The 17,935-nt window shown below is 50.1% G+C and overlaps 1 protein-coding gene across 22 annotated transcripts in view; it reads right to left on the reverse strand.

Moving 5' to 3' along the window:
- ZNF618 (zinc finger protein 618) overlaps nt 1-17,935 on the reverse strand; it is a 181,487-nt gene that overhangs the window by 133,458 nt on the left and 30,094 nt on the right. For 20 of the 22 annotated variants that reach the window (XM_041762726.1, XM_041762725.1, XM_041762727.1 and 17 more), the window contains exon 2: nt 5,361-5,745. The exons of the other annotated variants lie outside the window; for them this stretch is intronic. In XM_041762726.1, the coding sequence (XP_041618660.1) occupies nt 5,361-5,432 (72 nt within the window). In that variant the 5' untranslated portion in view covers nt 5,433-5,745. The remainder of the gene's footprint in view (nt 1-5,360; nt 5,746-17,935) is intronic. 22 annotated transcript variants of the gene reach the window in all.

Here is a 17,935-nt window from a genome sequence, read left to right on the forward strand (position 1 = left end):
CTTATTCTTTTTTTAAATAAAGATTTTATTTATTTCTTTATTCATGAGAGGGGGTGGGCAGAGACACAGGCAGAGGGAGAAGCAGGGTCCATGCAGGGAGCCCAATGTGGGACTCGATCCCAGGACCCCAGGATCACGCCCTGGGCCGAAGGCAGAGGCCCAACCACTGAGCAACCCAGGGGTCCCTGAATCTTATTAATACTACCACAGTCACTGCTGTGGCTCTTCCCATGTACCAGGCACTATGGGTGCACTTGGTATCCAGTGTTTTACTCGATCCTCATGACCACCCTATGATGTGAACTCATTTTTCTCCATTTTATAGACAAGTAAATTGGGACTCTGGAAAATAAGTGAAAGATCAAGAGCTACTTTTCTTACAGTATCTTCTCCTGACACAGCAGGGAACTGCCCCCAGCATGGGCTACACCGTGCAGGACCCTACCCACCAACACACACACACACACACACACACACACACACACACTCACATGCATGCACATGCACGCCCAAACATCATGGCTAACGGGCCTCCTAGCCTCCAAAGAGCTCCATACTCATGGCTTCCCTTGAGGCAAAATTCTCAGAGACCATGAGGTCAATTCTGCATCACCATGGCAAGTGATCGAGGGTGGCCTGTCAGGAACATGGGCATACCAAGGGCTTGGGGATGAGAACCTAGGTCTGGGAGCTCCTCTCCCAGCAGAGAGCCTCCACTCTAGCCCCAGGAGCTGTGAAGGCCCCCAGCCCAGCCCGGGGCCCCACTGGCTCCCCACCTCCAAGCAAGTACCAGGCCCTTGCCCGGTCCAGACGGGACAGGACCCTGGGCACATGCCCTTGGCACCCTCGCTGACTCAGATATCAGTCAAGACAGGGCATCTGGGGTGACGGTAAGGCTTTGGCCCAGCTCTGCCACAGACTGACTGTAAACACTTCGCCACTGTGCCCTTCTTAAGCTGCAGCGTCGGGACACACGCAGCTCCTAGTTGGCCCTGCTCCCTGTCAGCGGAGCAACTTCAGAGCCTCAGTCTCCTCATCGGTAAAATGGAGACGATGAGAACACCCACTTCATGGAGTTGTCCTGAGAAATACGTATGTAGTATAGACCAGGCACTCCTCCTACACATCCCTGGATTTCCACCAGGACAGCACTTACCCTACATATTGAACAAGTGCCTATTTGTTTACCTGTGAACCCCACAGAGATGGAGACTTGCTGTCTAGTTCAGCCCCATGCCTAGAACAATGCCTGGTATACAGACGACACTCAAAAAACACTTCTCGGACGGATGGAGAAAAGGTGGGACCCTATTCTGGGCTACTGGTACCCTGGGAGTAGGGGTTGGGGAGGCAGTTGGATATGCTGAGTGCTAAGCTGGGGTATCCCAGGATGGGTGAAATGCTTGGCTCAGCTAATGGCTACATCCCCAGGTGGAGCAAAGAGGCCTCTAGCAACCCTCACCCGAGACCACAGAGGGTTCCTTGTCCTTGACAGGTGGTCTTCCAATACCTGTTGGAATCTCTCCGCACTCTTGCCCCAATAAGTATCAAAAGACACCAGCACCAGGAGCCAGGCAGCCAGGCTTCTCTTGACTATGAAAAGGCTACCACTCGCCAAGTGTGGTCCTGGCACACCAGTCTGCCAGAATGGATGGCAAGAGAGCCTGGCAGCCAGTCTGCCTCTTCAGGGGTGCACACATACAATTCGGCTCATAAATAAAAATCTGATTATCACAGGCTTTTCCAAAGCCAATGTGACAGAGTTTTAATCTTTCATAAAGAAAAATTCATAAAATATTCAAGCGAAGCCTGTACATATCAGGAGACGAGAAGTGGCTCTCAGCAGCCCCCCAGCCACAGACATGCCAACGGGGGCCCCAGGACCTCTGCCATCAACCACTGGAGAGCATCCTGCCCACCGCGGCTGGTGTCCAACCAAGTCATTAGCAGCAAACGACTCAAGTCTGGCTCTTCCAGCTCCGGCTAACTCTCCCGCCAGCCTGTTCTCCTTGGATGCTCTCCATGCTCTTGGCTCTTTCTACTCTATGAGATCGGGGATGCCCTGGGCTCCTTTTCAGGCTGTGCCATGCTGCAAATCAGCTGAAAGGGACAAAACGGGACAAATCTCTAGGGGGCATAAGGAGAAGAAACAGAAAAAAGACGCTCCCCTTCTAGAACTAATTCAGGCTCACTAGGAGGAGGCTATTACAAGTATCAACTTCAGCCTCTGTAAGCTGGCCCAAGCAATCTTCCTTTCTAGGATCCATTCACTCATTCAAAAATTACCCGCTGTGTGACCCTACTATGTGCCAGACATTGTGTGCACTATGAATATAACAAAATGAGGTACACAGACAAGAACCCTTGCCCTTCTTCATGGCGTAAGCATTGATGCCAGAGCTGGGGCAGGGACAGTGCACGATGAAACCAGAATACCTCGTAGGTATTAGAATGTGCTCAAAAATAATGACGGTGACTTGTCAAAAGGACAGAGGAACCTGCACGAAGGAGCTGCCAATAGCCAATTTTGGAATAATCCGAGCACAGAATGATAGTGATGAATTATAGCCCATAAGATAAATAGCCAGGAGTCTAAACAGATGTAAATAAGTGAATAAATGAATAAATGGCGGGGGCGGGGGCAGAAAGGAGAGTTCTTTCTATAGTAGGATTCGAATTAACACATGTGGAAGGAACGATGGAAACAGGAAATCACTATCTGGCAGACACCACGGTAATATCTGTTGCAGGCAAGAACCAGCCACGGATGCTAAAACCAGTGGACAAAAGTATAATGAGAAGAAAGAGATTTGCAGAGTTGCAAAGTCCCTCTCCACAAAGTATTTATTCATGCAAAGAGTAAGGGAACAGAAACCAGACAGGCACCACCTTCACCGAGCGTCCCAAGTTAGCTTCGCCAGCAGTGAGTCACAGCGGGGTCCAGCACCACCACCCCCCGGAGATGCTGGGGGGAAAGCATCACTGCCGGGGTCCTACTGCCAGAAGTGCATAGCCCTAACCAGCCATCCAGCAAACGTCCCGCAAACCCCAAGGGGCAGCCTGTAAAATGACTAGTCAGGACTCTAATAAAGGGGTCAAGGGCATGGAGTTCAAACAACAGCCAAGGATCTGTCCCAGACTGACAGAGACCAAGGAGACGGGAAAACCAAATGCAATGTGGGATCCCAGATTAGATCCTGGGCCAGAAAAAGGCCATTAGCGGGACCACTGGGAAAATTTGAAGAAGGCCTGTAGATTAGTTCATAGTATTGCATTACTATTAATTTCCTGTATTAATATTAATGTGTTAGTATACTGTGGTTATGATACTACGGTGATATAAGGTGCTAACACTTGAGGAAGCTGAGTGAAGGGTAGACGGAAAACTCTTTGTGTTATTTTCGCCAATTTTTACGTCTGAAATTCTTTCCAAATGAAAAGTTGAAAAAAACTTGTAAGCCCTGCCTTCACAAAGTTTACATTCTTGGGAAGGTTGGGGGGAGAGAAAAGAAGTATATTTTTTTAAAAACGTTAAATATATACTGTTAAGATGGTAAAAAAGGATGCGATAGCAAAGGGTGTAATTTTAAACATCACGGTCAGAGAAGAGTTGCTGAGAAGGACATATCAAAATGAGGGAATGAGCAAAGATAATAATGGGGGAAAGCTTTCTAGACAGAGGGACAGCAAGTGCAAAGGCCCTGCGGTTACAGTACTCGGCGTGACAAAGGAAAAACAAGGCCAGAGTAAACCAGGACAATCTCCCAGCTCCATCCCTGCTTCCAGGGGAGCCAGCTACCTCATTCTAACCTCTTCATGGCCCAGTTCCTCCTGAACAAGCTGCCAGGTCAGCTACCTGAAGGTAGCGTAGCATCTTGGACAAGATTAACTCCTAAAGCAACACATAAACCTGAAATCTTAACCGTTTAAACTTCCAATCCACTATTCCTTAGGAAGGCACCATGCTGCAGAGACTGTTTTCCCCCTTTTTCTAGAATTCTAATGGCCAGTTTGTCCTCCAGAGCTGGCACAAAGCAATGCCTCTGTGTCTGAGCACCTGAGGAAGAAGATGCTGCCTTGCATCAAGGGACCGTGTCGTACAGAAGACACACATCTTGCATCGCGACAATCACAACCAGCCGGGCTGGGTGCTCTCATTTTATGGGACCAGAGAGAACAGCAGTTCTCACCTCCTGGTCATCTCACCCCAGGGGCACCTGCCACCTGCACAATTCCTGGTCTCCACAGTTAAATGCACATCTGGTGAGATCACGTCCCCACGGGACAGTTTCCAGGCTAGCCTGACTTTACTTCTACAACTCAACAACAGCGGCCCTGTCCTTGATGGCAAGAGAACGGCAGCCTGAATTCACTGTCGGGCTTCTCTTCTGTACTTTCTTCTGGGACCTGCTACCTCCTCTCCGCAACCGAGCTCATCATGGGTACCAGGAACGAACAAACAGCAAGGACCGCCGGCAGAAGGACACAGAACCAATGAGTCTTGTTCTCCGTCGTCAGCTTGCTGCGTTTTCTGGGCCTGGCTCGTGGCCGTGATTTTTTTATTGCGGCCATATAACACGGTCATATTTTCTGCTAGTAAAATTGTCCCTGGGTCATACAATGGAATCAAATTGATCAATATTTCATGGGGCTGTTACAAAAAAAAAAAAAAGCTTTCTGGGAGTCTCTGCACCTCTCCCCAACACCGCAATACACATATGCGTCAGAATGGCCCATCTTCACTGGTACAAAAAGACAATACTACCTCCCCATAAGGCTGCCATAAAGATAAATGTGATAAATCCCAATAAAGTACCTTCATTCACTCACTCAACAAATATTTAATAAGTATTTACTATGTCAGGCTCTCGCTGGGAGCCGAGGACACAGTGATGAAGAAGAGACATAGACTATGTCCTCATGGGGCTTACGGCCTGGTCATAGTGGTTTCCGTGGTTAGCAAAGTTCTCCACCTGGATTTTAGGGTCCTCCACAGGGACACCTGGTATCTGTCTGCCCCTTTGTCCAGTCAGCCATCGACATCTGTTCCTCCCTTTACCCCCTCCACATACCCTTCATATCCCACCACTCCCCAAATATTATCTGTTCAAGTAGACCACCTGCTATTTTCAGCCTTCCTCCAAAGATATTTTTAAGCATTGTGAAACATCATTTGCATATAAAACCTTGGCTAATTATACTCTTTCTACCTCTTTATTAGCGCCTGCCTTAGCCTCCCTTTTCCCCTCCACCTTTCTCAATATCAACCACAAGGTCACACTCCTCCTCCAGCAGGTGTCCCTGACCACCCCCCTGCCCCGAGCCCCACCAATCCCTTCACCCTTTCCCCAGACGCACACCTTGGCATCCCCAAAACACAAAGGGAGCCCAGAGCCGGACCTCTCAGGAGTTTGCCTCCCCGTCCATCTCATCTCTCTGACAGCAGCAGGTCAAGGGGGAGAACCAGGTTCACAGTCTCAGAATCCTCTGCCCCCGTTCAGCACGGGACGCAGGGCGGAAGCCCCGGTGCCACGGGGCTGGGGCTGCAAAGCACCCTCCAAAGCACTCTGCAAAGGCACTGGGGCAGGTAGCCAGCGTGGGGAGGCAGGGCCGTGGTTCTTCTCAGCACCAAATTCCAGCAGCTCGCAGAGCCCAAGGCCTGGTAGGTGCTCCGTAAATCACGGCCGGCTGTTGCTGAAACTGCTCATCTCTGAAAGTTTTGCTGAACAAGACGGAGGACTTCCTCTAAGGCCAATGGAGAGGAAATGAGTGATTAAACGCTAATCGCTAATAGTGCTCCGAAAATACCAGGGAGAATTGTTCTTAGAAAGGCAGGGTGTCTGCTGCACCAGGTCAGGAGCCTACAGGTGACCCCCGCTGGCTGGGTCGCAGGCTGGGAAGCCAGGCAGGCTGCTCGCTCTCACCTGTTCTGCCGCCTGCTGCCCGTGGGAAGGGCCATCCGCCGCCACCACCCCTCTTGCACCGGGGTAGTCAAAACAAATGGTAAGATGGGACTTTTTCTAGTGTTGTGTCCAGCGTTAGATCTTGGGAGGAGCCTCTGCTCACACGAGCCTTCCCCTCTTCCCCCCAGCCCATCTTGTTTACACTGGTTGTGAACAGAAAAGGTGTTTTCATAATTAGCACAGTGTTTATATTCCAAGAGGAGCTTTCGAAAGGATTAAAAATAGACTGACTCCTTACACACCTTCGAGTTCTTTCCACCACCACCCCCAGCCCCCATCCCTGCCGGAAGATCTTGTTTACAGGAGATTCGCAAACCTTCCTTTGAAAAGGTCAGCTGCAGTTCACAAATTCTGAAACTGGCAGCTCCAAATTGCTGGGATTTTGTAGCGCGAGGCAACTTCCAAGCTGTTCCTTGGGTTCTGCGAGTTCTGAAATGGGGGGAGGACGGATCCCTCCCTCATCCCTACTCCCCTGCTCCTGCTCCCTACTCCCCTGCTCCTGCAAGTTCTACAGCTAAAGCGCTCACTAGGGGGATCCCCAAGTCGCCTACGTTCCCTATCGTGAGGGCCTGGCTACTGAGGGTTTCTGGAAGCAAGAGAGGCTCCTGGAACTTGGCAGGCCTCCGGGATCCTCGAATAAACATGGACTTTTGGTTTAAGAAGACCCGACGCTGGGGATGTAGACACCACCGTGCTAAAGGCCGGTTTCATCCAACTTCTGGAAAGGGTGTTCTTGTGACAGCCCCAGAGAAGGGACCACCTTGAAAGGCAGCTCTCCCCTGGGGTAACAGGTCACTGAACAGAAGATGTGGGGACGCCCCGTGGCTCAGAGGTTGAGCATCTGCCTTGGGCTCAGGGCATGATCCCGGGGTCCTGGGATCGAGTCCCGCGTGGGGCTCCCTGCGGGGAGTATGCTTCTCCCTCTGTGTCTCTGCTTCTCTCATGAATAAATAAAATCTTTAAAAAATAAAAAATAAACAGAAGATGTGCTTAGAGAGGTAAAGAACAGCTGGGTGGGGGGAGGCTAACAAAATTAATCTCCCTTCTTCACCGAGGGACTTTTCAGAGCCTGTAAAGATGGGATGGCCACTGTGGATGTCTAAGATAGAGCATGCTCCATTCACAGGTGGGCTGGCGCTAAATCCATGCCCTCCCTCCCTCCTGCCCCTCGCCCTGCAAAGCACCCCCTCTCCATGCACACTTGGCCTGAGCCACCTTTCAGAGATTAAGGGAACAAGCCTAACTTCTAGGACAGGAAGGGACGTGCCAGGAGCCACAGCTGATCAATGACCCAGGCTGCTTTCACACCCCGGCTTACTGGTTTGGGTGGCTTGCTGGCTTACTGGTTTGGGTGGCTGAACGAGGCCCAATGTGGCAGAAGCCAGTAACCCCTCACCCCGTGCCCACATGTGCCAAGGAGCAATGCCTGCTCGATTCCCCATCTGCCCTTGTCACAAACTAATGCCCCAGGGACACAGGTTATCACCCTCTCTTTCAGGTTCCTCACTCTGGATAGTGGCTAGAGAAAAAGAATAGGTCTGGTGTTTTCTTTTCCAAGACTGTTACCTGTTGCAGAGTTTGGCCTGGGGATGTGGGGGTGCAGCTTTATTTTAAAGACATCTGCACAAGCCAGCAGTCGGCCGTGGGGACTCGGAGGCCTGGCAGCCCTGAATTCCAACCTCAACTCCACCAGTTACTCGGGGGGGTAGGTGGTTCCGATGCTGGGAGCTGCAGGATCCTGGCCTGTAAGAGCAGGGGATAGCACACCCAGCTCAGAGGGGGTGGCTGCATGAGAAGGTGCACAGCTGCTAGGGGAACTCTCCAGAGCCTGCACCTCCCCTCTGGCTCACCTGTCCTCACAGCCTCCCCCAAGAAACTGCCCAAATGAGCTTGATAAGAAGGGAAGGCGGAGACCAGTCAGTGCGTCCACAGTAACAGCTGCCCTTGACCGGAAGGGACTGGAAAAAACTAGTGACTTGGGGGCCAAAGGGAGACTGTTCAAAAAGCCAGTCTGTCACTTAACTGAACAGATAGGGAAACTGAGGCCCATGGGCACTGGGATCTGCCTCAGCACACACAGCAGGTGAGCGGGGCACCAGACAGGGCCTGGACCACTCGCCCGTCCCTCCTTTGGTGCACCCTGCTCCCAGAGGTGCGGGGGACGAGGGGAAAACTCTGGGAAGGTGATGCAGCATCCCCCAACCCTCATCACGTTCCACTGGGTTTTTAATAGACTTTAACAATTTACTGACACCAGCGGAGCTTATGAAGTAGTTTAATTGAATTAATTAGGCAGTCAGGACTTACTCCTGAGTTCCCCCTTTGGCTCCGGGGAGGCTGTGCCAGCCGCCTGCTTAACCCCTTGCATCCTAGAGAGACTGTCACACGCTGTCGCTTCCAATAGCCCACTGGAGACCGCACCGGGTTTCGTTCCTAAAGCGGCTCTCCCTCTCCCTCCCCACCCGCCCCACCTGTAAGCCAACACTCAGCTCCTGTTCGCACCTGCCTTCCACCTGCCCTGCGTGGCCAAACGGACAGAGGAGGTCCCCGTGGGCAGATGCGTGCTGCCTCCCCCGCCAGCTTTCCCGGGTCACAGGGGCAGCGGAGGCGGGAAAGGGGGCCCAGCGTGGGAACTGCCCACGGGTCTGGCCCAGGACATGACCATCCCCACCCCCACCTCCTCAGCCTCCACCTCCCTCCCCACAAAGAGAGGCTGACTGATGCCACTCCAAGGGTACCCCGCACACCAGCAGCAGCAGCCTGCCCGGAGGGTGTCAGAATGCAGACTCCAGACTCTGAGTACCGTCTCACCCACTGATCAGGGTCTCGGGCCACCCCCCCCAACCCCGCTACAAGAACTGTGCTATAGCAAGGTGATGCTGAGCACACCCTAAGGTGGTGCTGAGCACACCCTAAGGTAGAGAAGCAGTCTGGGTGATTACAGAGATTCTGGAAGGAAAAATCTGGGAAACAATCCAAAACAGGAAAACCAATTCACTTAACAAGACATTCCTCACGGCGTTATTTATAATAGGGGAGGCACAGAAATAGCAAAATATCCGCCAAACAGGGCACTGCTGGGTAAACTTCACAGAACACCATACAGCCAAAATCACAGGGTTTACAAGAAAGTTGGGAAACGTCAAGCTTTTTTTTCCTCTTGTAAGCAGGAGAGAATTCGATCTACTGCATCTATTGGTTAAAACACACACAACAATTAGAAGGAAACAGGATCAAAGTGTCACAGATGTGAGCATCTGGGAGGGATCTACAGGTGATTTTCTTTCTTCATAATTTTCTGTATTTTCCAACTTTTTCTAAGAGCATTTGCTCCTTTATGTAATGAAGTAAAACAAGCTGTTTTAAACAAAACAAAGATTCTGTGAGAAGACACTGCTTGGAAGACAGAAGGTTGCACGCCGATTTGGAATCTGCTCAGCATTCGGGCTCGTGCCTTCTGCCAGACTGAGCTCTTGGTGGCTGGGACAGGAGTGGCCGTGCGCACAGTGGGTGTGAAGGGAGGGAGGACGGACAGATGGATGGAGGGAAGCAGTTTCCCCGAAGCCACTCTACGAAACGGCATATAATCAGATGAAGTATTTAAGTTAAAACGTAATGGTGAGAGAGAAAACCACCCGGAAGAACCAGACCCAAGAGAAAGGAAAGCCCCGCACACACTCCCGCTTTCTCCTGAGCACCGCTGGCAGAGACGCGCTCATCAGGCCAGGAGTAAGTCACTATTTCCAGAAACTTCTGAATCCCTGAAGCTGGCACTCAGGCGGCAAGTCCACTCCAGCTGGCTCATGGTAAGTGGACGCAGCAGGAATCAATAGTGAGAGAGCAGAGAGCAGAGGCCAGGTGAGCAAACACCAGGCGTGGAGCAGAAGCTGGTTGGGCAGGACACTCCCCCACTTAGAGGCCACGACAGGGACTCACCCCACACCCTCTCTGGGTGTTTGGCCTAGGCAGCCATCACACCAGTGCCCTGAGGAAGGACAAAAGGTAGGAAACCAGGGGGGGATCGAGGAAGGCCACTCATGATGGCAGGGACAAGAGGCGGCACAGGGGTGGTGCTAAGGTCCTGAGGCAGGCTGGGCCATGGTACCACAGGGGTGCGCTATGGGATGGAAGCATCCCTCACCCAAGCACCAGGGGCTAGCGAGGCTGGACCAGAGCAGGGAAGGGAAGGAAGAGTTTCACTCTGCTGTGCCCAGGCCTCAGGGCCAGCAAGCTGGAGAGAGAAGAGCATGTCACCAACCTGAGTGTGACAGCACACAGCACCGTGGGGGCACCAACCAGCTGCCGCTGGGCTCCGGCACTGCCAAGTTTGCTTCATCTCGGGGAAAAAGTCAGTGGGCAGCCGAGTGGGGGAGAAGGAATGACAGATCATCCTGCACAACCTGAGCATTACCCTTCGTCACCCCCGTACTTTCTCCACATCTGCTGTCAAGGTGTAACAAGGCCCAGGTGGTGGGGGGACAGGGGCACGCAGGGCCTCCGGCCCCTGACCTCCAAGCAAAAGCCAACAAACCGTCTACCCGGGCTGTGGGCACCACCCTCCCAGGACATGGCTACCCCGGGCTGTGGGCACCACCCTCCCAGGACATGGCTCACACACTGCAGTGGGTGAGAGGACCTTCACATCCAACCCGCTCCTTTTCCAAACTAGGTTCCTCAAGGTCAAAGAGGAGCACGTCCTTGTGTGGTCACACAACAACAGAGGGGCAGCGCTGCACCTCAACCCCACACTCCCTGACTCCCAGCCCAGCCCAGCAGTAGCTCGAACCCTTCAGGACTCAACTGGCTTAAAGGGATAAATGGACTGATCCAGGGGCTTCCTGGGTACCATGAAATCCTACACAAGTGGACCAGAAAGGAGAACGAACAAAGGGGAATGAGTTCCCTGTCCCAAGAGGAGATTGAGCAGAGTCTGGACAGATGATCACTTGGCAGGAATGATGCTCCGGAGAGTCAAGAACGAGGCCTGGCTTTGGCGGGGAAGAGGGGAATGACTCTGGCTTCTTCCCCGGTGAGGCGGGCCAGCGTCTGGTAAGATACAGTAGATGAGCCTGAACAAGGTCTGCAAGCTGGGTTCCCCTCCTCCAGCCTCCTCCAGGGCAGCCCAGGAGGGGCCAGGCAGGTGGGCGTGCTTCCTTAAGACCAACCCCCCCATCCCCCCCCCCCCGCCCCCGACGTCAGGCAGAGGAGTCACAGCACCCGGGCCCCACATGCTTTCAAGGGCCCACCAAAATAATTTCTTGTAAAATCAGAATAAAAAGAACTAAACTCTTAGGTCAGAGAAAATGTTGAGCATATAATATTAATATACTCATCTTTATACCAATGCAGTCATAAAACATAATCTTTAATATGGAGGAAGAAGCCCACAAAGGCAAAAGTGCCTATGGCTCACAAAAGTCAAAATGTGGCCCTCCCTCCCCGATTAAAAAAACTGCATTTATCTATTCAATATACTGAGTTCCTACATAAGGCTTCATTTATAAAAGGGTTCTTTGCCCAGAAAGATTTTCTGAGTCTCGTAGCAATTGAAAATCACATTTTTTCACTCCAAAGCTTTGGGGTCTTGACTTACAAAAAAGATGAGATGTGGTGTCATAGTAGCCAACGGAGCTTTTCCAAGCCAAAAGGCTCCATTTCTTTGACACATCTGCACCGCCCTGCTCTCATGACCAATCCTGACACATCACTGCTTAGTCACAAGAAACGTAAACACGTTGTAAGTTATCCTTCCTTTTCAGGCTATTTTCCAATGTACATCTTGGGACGTGGCAAATGCCCGATGGAAAATAATGCTGCTGACCTCTTCGAGAAAGGGATCACCTGCCCCCAAGTTCAAATGGTGACACCTCCTTTATTCTGAAAGAAGCGGTTCAAACCTGAAGGAGGGAAATCCTGAAAACTGGATAAATTCATTGAACAGTCCCATCGGGAGAAAGGAGAATCCTTTCAAGAAAGATCTAGCCAAGGAAAACTCAGCTCGTTCAAGGACAGTCCCCTAAGTGAGGCTCTCAGCATGCAGCGTGTGGCAGCAGTGCTGGGGGGGCCGGTTGGAACCTCGGATTCTCGACCTCCCCGGCCCCTGAGACTTGGAGCCAGCAGGTGTGCTGATGGGGTTTGCATCTGCCAGCTGCTTAGTGCCAGCGGTCCTGGAGCACCCTCGGAAAAGTGCCCATCTACTAACGATGATAGATGGGGTACAGGGTGTCCCCCGGCTGCTGCTGGGTGCCAATGACTGCAGAAGGCATAACCTTGTGGGCCTCTTGTTCAGTGGAAAGGGCACAGTGTGATGGGCTTCTCTCCTGACATGCAACACCCCCTACCACCCACCCACACACACAGTATCTCTGTCTCTCTCTCTCTCCATCTCTCCCTCTCCTCTGCTCTCCCAGACTTAAACTCCCCAGGACAGTTCATCCCCACCTTGGGGCTGAAGAACTGAGGCTCCAGCATAAAAAACCAAGGCCTGGTATCTCCCCCAATCTGCTCAGTCTCAACATGGTCCGGTTCTGGGTGAGTCCACCCCAAGCAGAGGGAGTGACAGCCAGGAAGCCTCACCTGCCCCAGGCGGCAAGAGAAAACAGCAGATGGCCAGAACCTGGGAGGACAGAGTGCCACTCTCAAACCCAGGCCAGGCGGGTCCCTTCTTCTAATACAGAACTGTCTTGTCCTTTCCAGAGCCCATAATCCAAGTGGTTTCAATGGGCTGTCCCCAGGCCTCCACTCCAAGAGACTTAAATGACCCACATCCGCCCAGTCAGAAGAACACACACTCTTGGCTCCACGACCGGCCAGGGGATGAGCCTGTGACCCAAGAGGGCTGATGGGAGCCTCTCCTGGGCCATCTCAGTTGAAATCCTTAGGAAACAGGTGCTCTCTTTCCGCTGGGGTTTGCAGTCAGCCTGGAGATGCTACTGCCATTTCTGCCAACGCCTGGGGAGGGCTTGTCTTAATAATAAGTCAACACCAGGAAAGCAGAGCTGAGAGATAGAGAGCAAAGCATTGCTCCAGCCGTGGGTCTCAGGAGGCACACCAATAAACGTCCCTTTGGGTTTAAGCAAGCATGAGATGAGTTTCCGTCACGTTCAGCCTAAGGGGTCTTGACTGAAACGGATGCTCTGTTGTCTGCACTGGCAGATTGGGTTTAAAGGCAGAAAGAATCCTTGCGTTGCTGTGAATTAGCTGTGCACACTGGGTGAACCACCCTACCTCTCTGTTTCCATGTCATCCCAAGCTCCCAGGGTGGTGGTAGAGAATTAAACTAACTATACTATATCACAGTGACTCCATGAAGCACTTGAGACGTTATTTAGTATCTGGAGATGCTCAATAGATGTCAGGGAAGAGAGCAGTAGCCCAACAGAAGATTCTCCCCCAGGCACCCCCGCCTGCTAAGGAAAAAATATTAGTCCTCCAGGACCCAGCCTGAGAATAGCTTGGCAGAGCAAAATGGCCATCAGAGACCCAAGTCAAAAGAGGAACAGCTAGGAGAAGCCCTTTCTTAAGAGCCATAACCCCTGGCATGTTGCCAACTCTTTACAGCGCTCAAAGCGATTTCCTATCATCATCTACCCCACAACCCGGGCTATTAGAATGAGACTCTCAAAAGCACAGTGGCCCAGCCCTAACAAAGGCCAATCGGGCAGTATCATTAAAATGTAGGTTCTCTGACCCCAAGAAGCCTCTTCCAACACACTATCTTCCAAAATACCCTCATAAATGCAAAATAATATCGAGGTAAGTGGCTTCTAGTGATGATGGAGCAAGAGGGACCAGATTTACCCCCGCCCTACCTCAAACCACCAAGTAACTGGACAAAACATACAAAACAATGATCTCTAACCACTGGACAACAGACCCACAGGGCAGTAATCCCTAAGACAGGAAAAGCAAACAAGGTGGGTCCGGTGACTGTCCCAGAGGACTATCTGGAGAATTTCTAGGCTGCAGTGCAGGCTCCCCTGCAGGGAGTTCAGAGGACTTCCCCTGGGTTGAGGGGATAGTTTTGAACTGGGGAAGGTGAAGAGGCTATAATATGTAGGGCAGAGAGTCAGAGAAGACAGAGGTGCCCAGAGAACATGCTCAAATTCCTCAGCTGCTTTTGTACTAGTCGGCACATGCGCATAAGGAAGCCACCTGAGGCTGAGCCAAGAACCACCAGAAAGAACCTAGTAGAACAAGTCTCAGAGCTCACATAGGGCTGAGAATAGTTCACATCCCCAACAGCCAAAAAAGGGAAATATAATAACTAATGGCATTGGATTGACTACTCAGAAAGGTATGGCCTCAAAAGCGGAGAAAAGTAGCCCTAGACCAAGGGTCAATACACCATAAAGGCCAAACAGTATTTTAGGCTTTGTGGGTCACTGTGGAACGAAAGCAGCCATAGACAAGACAGAGGAATGTGCATAGCTGGGTTCCATCAAAATTTAATCTACAAAAACAGGTCTCAGGCCAGACTTGCCCCGTGGGCTACACTGTGTCCCACTCTGCTCTATCCTACAGACTGCTCTGGTGGTCCTACACAACTTAACTGCTCTCCTAGCCAAAACAATGGCTCCCTCCTGAGATCCCCACATCCAAATCCCCAGCACCTGGATATGTTAGGACACAGGCAAATGGAATTAAGCTTGCTAATCAGATGACCTTGAAATGGGGTGATGATCCTGGATTATGCGGGTGGGCACAATGTAAGGGTCCTTCTAAGTAGAAGACAGAACCAGAGACAAGGCAGCAGGAGAAGGACTGTGCCAACACTGCTGGCTTTGAAGATGGAGAGATGCAGTCATGGCCCAGGGAATTTAGACAGCCTCTAGAGGCTAGAAAACAAAACAGATCCTACCTCAGAGCTTCCAGAAAGAACACAGCCCGGCCAACACCTTACCCTCAGCCCAGTGAAATCCAACTTGGATTTCCAATCTCCACAACTATAAGATAATAAATTTGAGTGCTTTTTCAAGCCTGTATGTGTGCAGTTAAGTTATGGCAGCAATCAGGAAACAACTACAAGAGCAATACCAGAATAAACCACAAAAATATTTAGGAGAATACTAAAACATCTAGCACTGAACAATGTAAAATTCACAATGTCTGTCAATCAAAAATTCCTAGGCATCAAAGCAGCAGGAAAACTCAATAATAGGCAGGGACCAAGGGTTGCCTGGGAGCATCTATCTTTAGCTCACGTCATGATCACAAGGTCCTGGGATCAAGTCCCACATCAGGCTCCCCTCAAGGAGCCTGCTTCTCCCTCTGCCTAGATCTCTACCTCTCTCTCACCCTCTGTGTCTCTCATGAACATACAAATAAAAAATTTTAAAAATAAAGGACAAAGCTTTTTAAAAAATAGAAGGGACCCAGAAATGACATAGATGAGGCTCAAAGAACATTAAAAGAGCTATCATGAATGTACTCCATAAATTCAAGAAGGGAAGGAAAAGAACAGGCATATCAGAAAGAGACACAGGAGACATAAAGAAGACTCTTTCAAACTTTCAGAGATGAGAAATACAATGCCCGGGATGAAGAACAGATTAGATACTGAAGAAGAAAAGAATGATGAACTTGAAGACACTACAATAGAAACTGTTAACAATGAAACACACAGAGAAAAAAAAGACCAAAATAAACTGGGTATCAATGAGCTGTGGGGATGTCAAACAGCCTAATACATACACAACTGGAGTCCTGAAGAAAGAGTGACATGAGGAAAAAAAAGAGTTATCTGAAGAAATAAAGGCCAAAAGTTTCCAATCTGGTGCAAACTATAAACCCACAGAACCCAGATGCTCAATGAATCCCAAACAGTACAAACACAAAGAAAACCACACAATCACAAAGAAAACTGCTCCTGGGCACATCACAATCAAACTGCTTAAGACCAGAGATAAAAAAAACAGCTAAAATGTTGTCAGAAATTTTAAGAAGCCATAGCGTACATGAGGAACAAAATAAGAATTACAGCTACGTCCCTCACCAGAAACATGAACACAGAAGACGGCGGAGCAACATCTTTAAAGTGCTGTAAGAAAAAGAACACCTGTCAACCCAGAATCCGATAGGTAGCAAAAATATCTGTCAAAAATAAAGTACGGGGCAGCCCGGGTGGCTCAGTGGTTTGGTGCCACCTTCAGCCCAGGGTGTGATCCTGGAGACCCGGGATCGAGTCCCACGTCAGGCTCCCTGCATGGAGCCTGCTCCTTCTCTGCCTGTGTCTCTGCCTCTCTCTCTCTCTCTCTCTCTCTCTCTCTCTGGGTCTCTCATGAATAAATAAATAAAATCTTTTCAATAAATAAATAAATAAAGTACAAAAACCTAAAGGCATTCATCACCAGCAGACCAGCACCACAAGTGCCAGTTCTCTGACTGTAACAGCCAGAAAACAGGCAATACCCAAAATACCCAGCAGAAGGAGACTAGTGACATAAACTACATCAGATCCTTGAAATGGAATAGGGAGCACTGATAAAAAGTAAAGCACATCTCTTGGAGCTAACATGAAATGAATGGCCTTATGACATCCTACTAAGTGAGCAAAGCTAAGCTGTAAAACAGCATGAATGGTTCACATTTGTGCCTGTAAGTGTGTAAGAAAAGACCTGGCATGACAAACTCCATTGTCACCAGTGTCCGCCCACTGGACATGGGGCGTCGGAGGACAGGGAGCAACATGAAGGAGCTTTTTCCATTTCATTCTTTATACTACTTACTTCTGGGTCACCTAAATTGTTTTCAAAGAGCAGCTATTTGTGTGATTTCAAGTTAAAAGTATAAAAACGAAAGAGGTCCTTTGCTGGGATTCAAGGCAAGCCCAACAGATAGTCAACTTCTTGACTGGCTAAGTACTATTTATGATATACTCAATTTGGGGGATGAAAACATCTATTCCTTTTGCTTCTTTCAAATATCCTCGATTTCATTCTGTCCCAAATTTCACACCCAGGTAACACGTCATAGCAAAGGTCTCACGGAGGTCCATGTGGGAGGATGTATAAGGACGCTCGCCACAGCTTTATTTGGGGTAGGGGAAGTTGAGGCCTGGTTATCCATCACCAAGAGGTGGCCTCAAGTAGCGTGATGGAGCTCCAACACTTAGAGCCAAGGGTCAAAAGCGAGAAACAGGATGAGATCTGGACGCTATAACACTGATGGGACATTTTTTAAACATGCACACATAACAGCAGCACAGATCTTGCAAGAACACATATAAACAAAAAGATGCATGTTAAATATATAGAATATTGGAGACAACAGAGGAGCAGGGCCAAGAGAGTGGATGGGGATAAAAAGAAATAACTAAAGCAAGGAGGGATTATATAATGAGCCAAAAAGGATCATGCACCCTAAACTAAGTATATTAACTTAACCAGCGCTACAGAAGATTGAAAAAAAGGGGAGGAGGGACAATGGGTGACATGTGAGTAACCATGTGCCAGTTGTTTTACATGTATTGACTCATTTACTCTTCATTATTTTTAAAAATATATATTATTTAAGAGAGAGAGAGAGCGCGCACACTCGCACTGGTGTGCAAGGAGGAGGGGCAGAGAGAGAGAGAGAGAGAGAAGCAGACCCCCTGCTGAGCAGGGAGCCTGATGGGGGCTTGATCCCAGGACCCTGATATCCCAGGACCCTGAGATCTCGACCCAAGCTGAAGGCAGATGCTTAACTGACTGAGCCCCCCAGGCACCTCTCCTCTTCATTATTAACTCTCATCAGGTTCTCTGGTCTCCAACTTATAAAGATGGAACTGAGACACAGAGAGGCTTAGCAATTTGCCCAAGGTCACACAAGAAGGAAGGAGCAGAGGCCAGTGTGGGATCCCGAATGGCTGGCTTCAGGGCCTACACTCTTCACCCCCACTAGGCAGCCTCTGAGTCTACCTACCCCACTTACAATGAGAAAACAGAAGCTCAGAAGCCTTTTCCCATAATCCAGGAAATTTGAATTAGGGC

The sequence above is a fragment of the Vulpes lagopus genome, chromosome 7, assembly GCF_018345385.1.
Source record: "Vulpes lagopus strain Blue_001 chromosome 7, ASM1834538v1, whole genome shotgun sequence".
Taxonomy (NCBI): Eukaryota; Metazoa; Chordata; class Mammalia; order Carnivora; family Canidae; genus Vulpes; species Vulpes lagopus.